Source organism: Cervus canadensis, chromosome 2, assembly GCF_019320065.1.
Source record: "Cervus canadensis isolate Bull #8, Minnesota chromosome 2, ASM1932006v1, whole genome shotgun sequence".
Classification (NCBI taxonomy): Eukaryota; Metazoa; Chordata; class Mammalia; order Artiodactyla; family Cervidae; genus Cervus; species Cervus canadensis.
Window position 1 is genome coordinate 66,570,754 of NC_057387.1, and position 12,749 is coordinate 66,583,502.

At 39.6% G+C, this 12,749-nt stretch overlaps 2 protein-coding genes across 2 annotated transcripts in view; one reads left to right on the forward strand and one right to left on the reverse strand.

Moving 5' to 3' along the window:
* The window catches only part of LOC122436821 (serine/threonine-protein kinase TNNI3K), a 371,699-nt gene that overhangs the window by 50,518 nt on the left and 308,432 nt on the right, over positions 1-12,749 (reverse strand). The window contains exon 27 of the mRNA XM_043460966.1: positions 11,715-11,884. Coding sequence (XP_043316901.1) covers positions 11,715-11,884 — 170 coding nt within the window. The remainder of the gene's footprint in view (positions 1-11,714; positions 11,885-12,749) is intronic.
* LRRC53 (leucine rich repeat containing 53) overlaps positions 1-12,749 on the forward strand; it is an 81,068-nt gene that overhangs the window by 41,705 nt on the left and 26,614 nt on the right.

Here is a 12,749-nt window from a genome sequence, read left to right on the forward strand (position 1 = left end):
CAGCTGCTCTCCTTTGGCTTTTATATTTTGCCAGCACAGACCCTTAATGAGCTTGATATCTGACCTTCAGCATGTGAGTGTCACAAAAATTATACATCCCAGAGGTGAGAACCATCCTGAGGAAAAAACTTGTCTCGTACCTAGATTAGGCAAGCAACTTCTTACTCTACTCATTATACAGACAATGTGAGCAAGGCCCATAGAATTAAGTCAAGTGAGTTAGGCGACTCTTTCTACAAGCTCAGAAGATGCTGGTGAACTGAGATGCTTTGATTTACACTGAATTCTTTTGTACACACAATGTTTAATAAGTAAAAGACAGCTCAGAAAGTCAAAGATGCTATCTTTTTATTATTTCCTTAAATTTATAAATCTTGAAATTGATATATAGAATCAGCTAAAAGATTCTCGGCCTTCATTGTCTTTATGAGTGAAAGGGCAGTATTTCTTTTCACGTCTAGGATTGAAAAATTCATGGAAACCCTCATCTCTGAATAGGTTTTTTGTTGCACAAATATGTCGGCTAAAAGATTTTTTTTTTTTTACAGTGAATTCAATTGCCTACTGTAATAGATAATACATATAATGAGAGAAAATGTCTGGTTTTTACAAGGTACTTAATTCAATAAACAAAACATATTGAAGTAGCTGCTGCTGCTGCTAAGTCACTTCAGTCGTGTCTGACTCTGTGTGATCCCATAGACGGCAGCCCACCAGGCTGCCCCGTCCCTGGGATTCTCCAGGCAAGAACACTGGAGTGGGTTGCCATTTCCTTCTCCAGTGTGTGAAAGTGAAAGGTGAAAGAGAAGTTGCTCAGTCGTGTCCGACTCTTAGCGACCCCATAGACCACAGCCTACCAGGCTCTTCCATCCATGGGATTTTCCAGGCAAGAGTACTGGAGTGGGATGCCATTGCCTTCTCTGATATTGAAGTAGAGTTACCTTCAAAACTGGTCCCCAAATATTTAGAAGGAAGGAGTTTATCTTTTCGTATGTTCTGATTAGTTTTTGCTGCTTCTAGAAATGTGGCCAGGGAATCAGGCTGACTTCCAGAGATGTGACTAAAGAAGATAGAGGGCAGGGTTAGGCCATGGCCTGCTGGTAAATGAGGCAGCAGATGTGGAATTTGTTTGGTTCAGGTTAGGCATGTATCAGGGCAGGCAGCTGATTATAAAGGATTGTTATGAGCAGACATAAGCTGAGATAAAGTGGTTATTATCAGAGGTAGTCAGAATGAGAAGGGAATTTTTTCTTCAATCAAAGGCTATCTTGGCCATGGACTTAGTGAGCTATGTTCCATTGAAGCTGGCAGAGGATTTGACGGAGGTAGTTCAGTACTCTGGATAGCTCCCTGCTGACCATCCTCAAAGCCCAAACCAGAGGTTAGAAGTTTCTGCTTCTTAAAGATAGTTCAAATATGTTGGCCAAGCAGAGTCTCAGAGACAGCATGATGTAATGGAAACACTACATTACACTACAGACAGACCCAGGTTCAACTATTAATTACCATTTTCTCACTATACAGTTTCATTCAAATTACCTAAATCATTGGAGTCTCAGTTTATCTGGAAAATGGAAACCAGGAGGCCAACTTTATTAAGATAATCCTAAAGATGAAATGAAATAATATTGTGAGACCTGTCATGATCATTCATTCATTCCACAAGTAGGTATTTAGCACCTATCAGACCTTGTTCTAAGTACTGGAGACACAGCATCAAAAAGGAGAGAAGTTCATGCTCTCATGACATAATAAAGAGCAAGAATTATCAGAAACAATAAGCTACATACTTATATCTAAAAACTTCACATATAGAAACAGGATATTCAGATATATGATAGAATATAAAATAAGTGTGTGTGAAAAAATAGAAGTGTGCAGAAGAAACAGATTTTCAAGAGTCTAGTCAAATTGAAAAAAGTATACAATTTCTAGGTTTGAAGTAGCTATCAGAAAAGAATTGAATCAGAATTGCAATGAAGAGAGCAGCATGTTAGATCCAGCTACCAGGGGTACTAGATAGATTTGAAGAAGTCACCAGAAACAGCACAGAGAAAATAAAGCGTGGAAAATATATTTTAAAAAAGAGTGAGAAATGTGGAAAACAGAATGAGAAGATCTAAAATACATCTAATTAGAATTCCATAAAGAGAGAATAAAGAGATGGGGTAAAGACATATAAGAAGAGGTGGTGAATGAGAGTTATTCAGAATTTATACAAGATATCAATCTTCATATTCTGGACACCTAATAAGTTCAAACCAAGATAAATTTAAAAAAAAATCCATACCTATATACAACATAGCTAAACTGTACAATACAAAATTGTACAAAAAGACAAAATTCTAACAGCAATTAGAAAGTCCAGATTAAAAATAAAAAAATGATGATTAAGTTCACAGATGATATTTTAGCAGCAGCAACAACAAAGGTGTGGAAAAGCATCTTAAAGGTGCAGGGAAAATTAATTAAACACCTTAAATCCTATATCTGCTAAAATATGTTTCAGGAGAGAGGGAAAACAAAGGTGTTTTCAGATGTTTACTTCTATTAGTAACAGAGTCATGTTAAAAGAATTTTTAAAGATGTGTTTGAGAAAAAGGAAAAGTATCTAGGAAGATGGTGTAAAATGTAAGCATAATGAATAATGAAAGAGCATATATAGGCAAATCTAAATAAACCATAGCTGTGTAAAAACCAAAATAATACTTAGACTGTGGAATCAGAAAAACCATGATGAAAATAAAATAATGGACAGAAATATATAATTCAGGAGGGAATGAATGAGACTAAAATTCTCTAAGATCTCTCTTTTGTTTGAAAGTAGGAAAAATAAATTAACATAAAATTTATTAAGTTTAATATGCTTAAGTTTCTAGGATACCCCCTAAGGAATAGAAAACCAGTGTGTCTATTCAAATAATCCAAAGGAAAACAAGAAAAGGATAGAGTGAGGAAAGAACCTAGAGAGAATAAAATAATATGCTAGCAATGAATTCAAATTATTTCAGCAAAAACAATGAATTAATATGGCTAAAGGTATAATAACCTCACAGAGAAGATTATAAAACCTAACTAAAAGATATTAAGGAACATCTAAATAAATGCAAAAATACTACATTCAGGGCAATGGAGACTCAATATCATAAAGATGTAATACCTTCCCAAATTGCTCTACAGATTTAAAATACTTGTAATCAAAAGCTTGTGATTTTGAGAAAAATGCAAGCTGATTATAAAATTTATATGGAAGAGAAAAAGTCAAGAATAATCAAGAATAGGATGGGATGTACCTTATCAGATATCAAGAATTTAATAATGCTATTATTAAAATTGTATATAACTGACACAGGGATAAACAAATATCCCCACGGAGAAGAATAGACAAACTAAAAACAGACCTATCTAAACATAAACCCTTGATATGTGAAAGAACTATTATTACAGGTCATGGGGAAAGAGATGATTATTCTTTTTAAAAAAGAGGAAAAGAAAGTTCATGGTCATCATTTCACATCTGTTCATCCTGTTTTGTTTTTACCTGAACTATATTTCCATCATCTCTCTCTTCAGTGAAACCTTTCTCAACTACCTCAACTCAAAGCAACATCCCCTTTTTAAACACAATGGGAATAAAAGTGTCATTCTCTTCTCTCCTCACTCATTTCCAGCACCCAGTTCTAATCTTTGGTTTATTAAAAAAAGATAGACAGACATTTATTGCCCTAATATTGAGGGGGTGGGATGGAAAGAAGCTTGAATTAACTGGTGGTTTGTAACTTTTGGACAAAAACCAATTTGAATTTGATAAGAAGGTGAGGGTCAAAAACTCAGAGTGTCACAGTCGTACTCAAATTTCAGAAACACAAAGTATGGCATTCATAACCCAACTAATGACTCCTCTAATTTATTATAGTTAAAAATATTTAACATTCATCACATACAGTTCAATTATAAATGAGATACTGTAGGCACCAGAAAAAAAAAATCCTGCCTTTAAGTAATTGTGAGCTAACAGGGAATTAAAAATAATCATAATACATTCTTTCAAACTGGGGTGCTAAAGAAGACTCTTGAGAGTCCCTTGGACAGCAAGGAGATGAAACCAGTCAATCTTAAAGGAAATCAACCCTGAATATTCATTGGAAGGATTGATGCTGAAGCTCCAATACTTTGGCCACCTGATGTGAAGAGCTGGGAGAAGGGGAGAGGAGGAGAAGGGGGCAAGAGAGGATGAGATGGTTGGATGGCATCACCGACTCAATGGACATGAGTTTGAGTAAACTCTGGGAGACAGTGAAGGTCAGGGAAGCGTGGCATGTAGAAGTCCACGGGGTTGTAAAGAGTCAGACAGGACTGAGTAACGGCACAACAACCATCATAGTACAAGACAATATAAAATTGCATCGTGGCACAAACTGCCGTGGCCATTTATAAGGCATGAGTGGGAAGGAGTTAGGTCCAGTAAAGCTTCTCACACAACACAGTGATCAGGCTGACTGAGATATTACTGATGGCGGGTTCATATTCTTATAGACTTGGTGGGGTGGGGGGAGCTGTCAAGGTTAAAAACTAGGATATGGGAATCAGCTGACAGTTAAACACAGAGTGTGCATGGGAAACAGAACTTCTCGTTGTCTGTAAGGTGTGTCACCGGGAATACTATTGTTATTTTGTGCAGGATAATTCTTTATTTTGAGGGACTTTCTAAAGTATTGTAGGAAATTCAACACTTGCCCTGCCCACTAAACATCAGTAGCACCTCCCTAGTCACTGGGAAATATAAAAAATATGAAAACACAAAAAAATACTGCCTACAGTTCCCAACACTCTACACTAATTTTTGAGAAGTGATGGGATCATTGTCTAGAACCACTGGAACATCTGACGTTCAGGGAGAGGTAGAACTGGAAATGTGTCTCACTGGTCATTTTGGGCTCTGGGTTCAGGATGAAATGACTTCACTTAATTTTAGAGGCCATGTGGAGTTGTTGGTGGTTTTAAAGTAGGGTAGTGATAAACCCGGAGGTCTACAGAAGGAGGATTGCGCTGGCAGTAGAGGCTGAGTAGATTAGGGCATGGGGAAGCTGGGATGGGAGTGAGAGAAATTAGAGACATGCATGACAAAGGAAGCCCAAGTTTGGAGAAATGGACTGGGGGCTAACGTTGTGTGTGTGTGTGTGTGAGACAGAGACAGAGGAAGTGAGAGAGAGTTTAGAAAGAAAAAGGGTTGGAGCCATGGGTTGAAACGATTGTGGTGAGCTGGCAGGAGAAGGAAATTGGGGATGAAGAAGGGATTGAAAGAAAATGAACATTTAAGGAGCTTGAGGGAAAATTTCAGTACGAAAAAGCATGTAGGAGCAGTGGTAGACTAAAAAGGGGCATATTTGCCCTTCAGACACCAACCATGGCTGTCACTGGATAAATATCTTGCTCCACAGCGGTGAGTGGACATGAGCCCCTCACTGCTGCTTTTTTTCATTCCTCCGCGGCTTTGTGGTGCTATCATCTTATACTATCACTACATTCTGGAAAAACTATGTGTAAATTAAAATTTTATACCTCATATTCAACTTTTGTAAGTTGAATTGCATTCTAAGTGCACTAGGCAAGCTGTCTATTTAAAGGAATCCTCTGATAGACCCTTTTGTAACGTGAAAAATTAATTCCAAATGAATCTGTTTCACAGTTCCTATCTCTGTATCTCTGCTTTTCTTCTCCTGGACAGCTAACTAGGTCATAGCATTCTATTCTCAGAGCCCAGCCCCACACAAACACTAATTGGTTTTCACATCTGAAAGGTTGTGTATCACTTTGTCATTTCTAAATTTACATGATGCAATCCATGTACAAGATGGGAGATTTCATACCCTGTGGGAGGAGCAAGTGCCACATGCTTAGTTTTCCAAATATATCTAGAGACACAAAATATTTTAAAAGAGGCAGAACTTCAGGAGTGCCTTCCTTAAACTCAGATTTCATCAGCTTGGGGTTTCTTTGGGAATTAATGAATGCCTATTACACATGGAGAAAATATCTGACATAGTTTCCCACCTTGATACTTATTTTATAATGGAAGATAATAATTAAAAACAAATGTGGAAACAAACAAAAACCAAAACCCCCACCTAGTCAAGAATTACAAAACTACAGACTGTAAACTTTATAACCCCAAAATTGAAAAAAAAAATTAATAAATGCACCATTCTAAAGATATTGTTGAAGGCTCTGGAACCCAAAATTGGGAATGTACATTAGTCAGCATACAGGTCAAACCTTATTGCTACTTAAGGAAAAAATCATGCCGGGCTAAAAATCACACCTTGTGTGATTGTAATGAATTAGTTAGGCTGCCTCTTGGATCAGAGGTTGCTAGAACCTTGCAAGGACTTTTGGGAGAGACCACACAGGCATTTGGACTTTACTGGTGGCTCAGCAGTGAAGAATCCTCACCTTTAATGCAGGAGCTGCAGGAAAGGCAGGTTCGATCCCTGGGTGGGAAAGGTCCCCTGGAGGAGGGCATGGCAGCCCACTCAAGTGTTCTTGCCTGGGGAACCTCCCATGGACAGAAGAGCCTGGCAGGCTACAGTCCATAGGGTCACAAAGAGTCGGACACAACTGAAGCAGCTATGCACGCACACAGGCACTCGGCCTTTAGAATGGTCTCCTTTGGTAACAGCTGCTGTTTCACCTTGGCTCTCGGGTTCCTCTTTTGTTTATCCTATCAGTTGCATCAGAGTGACTGGCAGGTTAGATTGTAGCATCCTCTTCTAGCGTGTTTCTCATGCTTGGATGTATATTGGACTCAACTGGGAAACTTTAAAAGCTTCCGATGTCTGGGTGACATCGCTATGGATTTTGGTTTAATTGGTCCTGGGCGCTGGTACTTGTCAAAGTTCCCCAGGTGATTCTAACGTGCAGCCCAAGAGCCACGGAATTCCAGGCTGTTAAATTCATGGCTCTGCTGGATCCTTGGGCTCTTGGACTTTAAGAACCTACTGATCTCTGGTCTCATGTGCTCTGTCTTTCATATGCACATGCTGAAAAGACAGGCTTGGGAAGAGTAGTTGAATTCTTTCCCTGACCAACTTCCAGGAGGCACTGGAAGAAGTTCAGCAAATACAAGTATTGGAAAAATACATCAAACTTCTGAAAAGTGACACCTCCTGTGCCAGAGAAATTCAGAAAGCATAGGGGCATCCTGGCTGAGAATTCCAATTCTGCTTCCTTAAACTTAGTAAAGTTACTTACCCTTTCTCAGCCTCAGTTTCCTCATCTATAAAATTGGAACACTTCCTTTCTAAGGTTTACTTAATGACTATTCAAAGCATCTAAAATAGTGCTTAGCATGCCGTAGAAATGCATAGTTATAGCTGTTTAAACAGAAAGAATACAGAAAATAATTAAAGCTAATCCACTGACTATGCTCCAAAATAATAATAATTACAAATTATTGAGCCAATTTATTCAATTATTTATCCGTGGAACAAATATTTATTACATACTGACTTCATTCCAATCATACTGCTAGCTCCTAGGGACACAGATATGAATCAAGCAGACATGATTCCTATCTTGGTGCATCTTACAACTCAGCTAAGTGCTTTATTTCTGGAGGTGATTTCAAGCAGTCCAAAGACTGAGCTTTCTAGAGGGGTGGTATGACTACAAACTGACCTTCACCATGCCCTCACAGCAAATATTCAGAGTATACTAGGCTGTTAAGAAATTTGTAAAAGCAGACAGACCAGCACTTTATCAGGGTTCCATAACTGTTCCGAAGGGCCAGGGAGGTATAAAAACTCTTATGAGAATATCAAAGGGAGCATCTCAAAACACCTGGTGATTCGTGCCCACTCTGTTTGGGCAGTTTCAGGAGTGGTGGTGTGCCTTCTGGTACCTTCTGGGTTCTGCTAGGCCAGGGAAGCTGTGTTCCCCCCACCCCGAGCTCACCCAGTGGGGAGTGCTGCTGGGCCTCCTTCCACACAGCCGTCCACGTGTTGTAAGTCGTGACTTACCTACATTATGGGAACTTGCATCTTTTGTTTGGGTCTGTTAGCATTTTTCAACCAGTCACTTTCTCCTTTGACAATACTGCCTCTCCCAATCACAATCCTAACAGCTGGTATTATTATCTACGTATTACGTATAAGGGGCTTCCCAGGTTGCTCTGTGGTAAAAAATCTGTCTGTCAAGCAAGAGACGGGGTTTGATCCCTGGGTTGGGAAGGTCCTCTGGAGAAGGACGTGCAACCCACTCCAGTATTTTTGCCTGGAGAATCCCATAGACAGAGAAGCCTGTGGGCTACAGTCCAAGGGGTCACAAAGAGTCAGACAGGACTTCGTGACTAAACTGTCACTCACCATTAGGTGTAAGACTTAGGTAACTTGCCCAAGGTCACTTAACTGAGTTGTTAAGGGACAAGGCCAAGACTGAATCTCAGATCTGTCTGACCCAAGAGCTCATTGTTTTAACCTCTGCCTCAGTGGACAAATCTCAGGTGAGTATGCTTTGGAAATACCAAAATCTGGCTCTTCAGAGAATTAATTTTAAAACCACAAGTAAAGAAAAGGAGAGCAGGTGGAACTAGAAGATGATGCTGGGACTCAACCTAATCTAATATTGGCCTATGAGCTCCTTATGAAATGATGTGAGAGATTGGAATCCAATAAAGAATTGTGTCCAATTTGCCTTGTTATCAATCAGACCTCCTGATACTTAATTTCATGATGTTCCATAGATTAAAGTCTAAATGATTAAGGTTCCCACCTCTTCAGAGCTGTAGCTGCAACTCTTTTGTCAAACCAGGAATGTAATAACTATGGCCAAAAAGGCAATAGTAGCAATTTGTAGAGGGTACAAGACCCTTGCTAAAACTAGATAATCTTTCCCCACCTTCAGGATAAAAATCTTGACAGAATGTGTGGATGTGCATATGTGTGTGTAAGTGCACGTGTGTAATGGCTTATGTGCAAATGCTCTTGGGTGCGTGTAGACGGACAGAGATTTTAAGCTAGCCTTTTCTGATTCTCCATAGGTTGCAGTATACACTTTGAAAGGTATCTATCCAGCTCACTGTAACTGCTTTTGTTGGTCCCTATCCCAATCAGGTCATTGTCAACCACGTTTACAGAATGAAATATGACCCCATCTCCATTCCGACCACACTTGTTTAGACTAGACGTGGTCATATGATCCAAAGGGACCAATCATATTTTCTCTCATGGCTGACTGTACTTATCATTCTGCTTTTTGTGTTTATGCCCTTTGCCATATGACTTTGTAGGACCTCCCACTAGAGGGTGAGTATATTTTCTCTCCCTATCAAAGTCAGACTCAGTCCTGTGACTTGCCCAAGGAATGCCAGAGGATACAGGAGACTGTCTAGTGGGGACTGGGGCACATAAATGGCAGTTTGCTGTGGAAGAAGGCTGAACTCATCTTTCCTCTTTTTCTGACTTGCCCCTTTGCTTAAACTTTTTTGTGGCTTTTTTCTTTCATTGAGGTGAAGTTCACATAACATAAAATTAACCATTTTAAAGTGAACAAGTCAGAGGCATTTAGTACATTCACAATATTTTGCAACCACCACCTCTATCTAATCCCAAAATATTTTCATCATCCCCAAATAGAACCCCGTATCCAAGAAGCAGTGTTTCCTGATTTTCCCCTTCTCTACCCAGATCCTGGCAACCACCAGTCTTTTCATTTTTATGGATTTACCTATTACTCTTGACTGAATTGTGTCTCCCTCCCTCCAATTTCATATGTTGGAGCCCTAATGCCTCACGTGACTGTATTTGAAATAGGGCCTTTGCAGAGGTGAATAGGGTGAAATGAAGTCAAAAGAATGAAGCCCTTGATCTGACAGAATTGGTGCCCTTAAAAAAAGATAAACAGACTCCAGAGCTCTCTCTGCCATGTGAGGGTGAGGTGAGAAGGTGACCATCTGTAAGCTAGGAAAATGGCCAACTGTAAGTCCCACTGGAACCCAACCATGCTGGTACCCTCATCTTAGATTTCTAGCCTCCATGGTAAGAAAATAAATTTCTGCTGCTTAAACCATCCAATCTATGGTATTTTGCCAGAGCCTCCTAAATACACTTTACTCTGGATATTCATAAAAATACAGTCATACAATATAGGATCTTTGTCCCTTGCCTTTATTTAGCATGTTTTCAGAGTTCCTCCCTGTTGCAGTATGCATCACTACATCATTCTTATTAAGACTGAGTAATGTTCTAGTGTATGGATACCACTTTTTTTTTTCCCATTTATTTTTATTAGTTGGGGGCTAATTACTTTACAATATTGTAGTGGTTTTTGCCATACATTGACATGAATCAGCCATGGATTTACATGTATTCCCCATCCTGATCCCCCCTCCCAGCTCCCGCTCTACCCGATCCCTCTGGGTCTTCCCAGTGCATCAGCCCCAAGCACTTGTCTCATGCATCCAACCTGGGCTGGTGATCTGTTTCACTGTTGATAGTATACATGTTTTGATGCTGTTCTCTCTAAACATCCCACCCTCGCCTTCTCCCACTGAGTCCAAAAGTCTGTTCTGTACATCTCTGTCTCTTTTTCTGTTTTGCATATAGGGTTATCGTTACCATCTTTCTAAATTCCATATATATGTGTTAGTATACTGTATTGGTCTTTATCTTTCTGGCTTACTTCACTCTGTATAATGGGCTCCAGCTTCATCCATCTCATTAGGACTGGTTCAAATGAATTCTTTTTAATGGCTGAGTAATATTCCATGGTGTATATGTACCACAGCTTCCTTATCTATTCATCTGCTGATGGGCATCTAGGTTGCTTCCATGTCCTGGCTATTATAAACAGTGCTGCGATGAACATTGGGGTGCACGTGTCTCTTTCAGATCTGGTTTCCTCGGTGTGTATGCCCAGGAGTGGGATTGCTGGGTCATATGGCAGTTCTATTTCCAGTTTTTTAAGGAATCTCCACACAGTTCTCCATAGCGGCTGTACGAGTTTGCATTCCCACCAACAGTGTAAGAGGGTTCCCTTTTCTCCACACCCTCTCCAGCATTTATTGCTTGTAGACTTTTGGATAGCAGCCGTCCTGACTGGCGTGTAATGGCACCTCACTGTGGTTTTGACTTGCACTGCTCTGATGATGAGTGATGTTGAGCGCCTTTTTGTGTTCTGACACCACTTTTTTCTCTGCTCTTCTGATGAAGGGTGTGTGTGTGTGTGTGTGTTTTGCCCCCACCTTTCGGCTATTGTGAACAGTGCTGCTATGAACATTTGAGCACAGGTATCTGTTTTCGATTCTTTTGGGAATATGTCTAAGGGTGGAATTGCTGGGCCATATGGTAATTCTCAGAACACTGAAATGTTGGTGGTCAGATTTTCAGAGCTATTTCTTGATTCCTACACAGAAATTCTTCCTTGAATTCCATAAGAAACTCTCAGAATACTTTCAACAAATTCCTTTTGCTGCTGTAGCTAGACAATTCTTGCTTTGGCAATGGTTAACTTGAAGCTTAGAGAACCTAAACTAGTGGACAACAAAATTTCTACATTTTGGTCAAAATACTAGAAGAAAACAGGCTCAAAACTCCCCTTTTGAAGTCTGCCACAGGGGTGGTAAATCCCTTGCAGATATTAATCAAGTCAGGTGACTATGTTGGAAAGACCCTGGAATCTGACTTGACTGTGTAACTGTTGCTTAGATTACCACTTACCTTTGCGACCAGGCAGCATAGGACCTTGCATTTAGAGCATATTCCAGTTCAAAACGACTTCGTAAAGCTGCCACATGGCTCCGGCCAGGCCCTCCGCGGTTCACCAGACAATCAGAAGAAGAGGAAGGTGAGAGAGACCCGCTGCTGTTACTTGAAGCAGGAGACATCAGCTGAATGAAGGAGGGGCCATTTCAATTATTTAATAAATCCAACAGGCTTAAAGGCATAGTATTATAGAATGTAGATTTAACTTTCTATTCTAGGATTTCTCATATTTTAATTTCTATTCAGCTCAGCTTGCTTCAGGCTTTTCCTCTCAGCCTCTGATGGCAACACTTGGCTAGCTTAATTTACTTTTTTTGACCCAGTTATATGCTGAGAACTGACCCATAAAACTTATGCTTTTCTTTCTCAAAACACAGTAGGCTCAAGTCAGATTCATAAAACAGATAGAAGATTATTATTTAATGGTTAAAAGATTCTCTACATTTTTCACTATAGTGATAAGATTCATGGCAAAGTTCCTTAAAATTGGAACTCTTTTTGATTATTCCCTTTTTACATGAAATTATTCCCTTTACATGAACTGAATTTACACACTTTTCCACGGTACATCCATTTCATAAAATGAAGGATGCTTTAATGTCCAGCAAGGATGAGGACTAAATAGAGTTGCTGTAGAGAGTTTTTAAAAATAATTACACATAGCTAAGTACAGTTAGAAAATAGAAGAGTGTGAGGGAATAAAATGAGAAAGAAAAAACAAAAAATAAGAGAATAGTTTTCTTGAATTTTTTATAAACGTGCTGTTTATGCACTCTGTGGTTGTGGTTTAGTTGCTAAGTCATGTCCAATTCTTGTGACCTCCTGGACTATAGCCCACCAGGCTCCTCGGTCCATGAGATTTTCCAGGCAAGAATACAGGAGTGGGTTGCCATTTCCTTCTCTAGGGGATCTTCCTGATCTAGGGATTGAACCCAGGTCTCCTGTAGTGCAGGCAGATTCTTTACCAACAGAGCTATCAGACAAGAACAT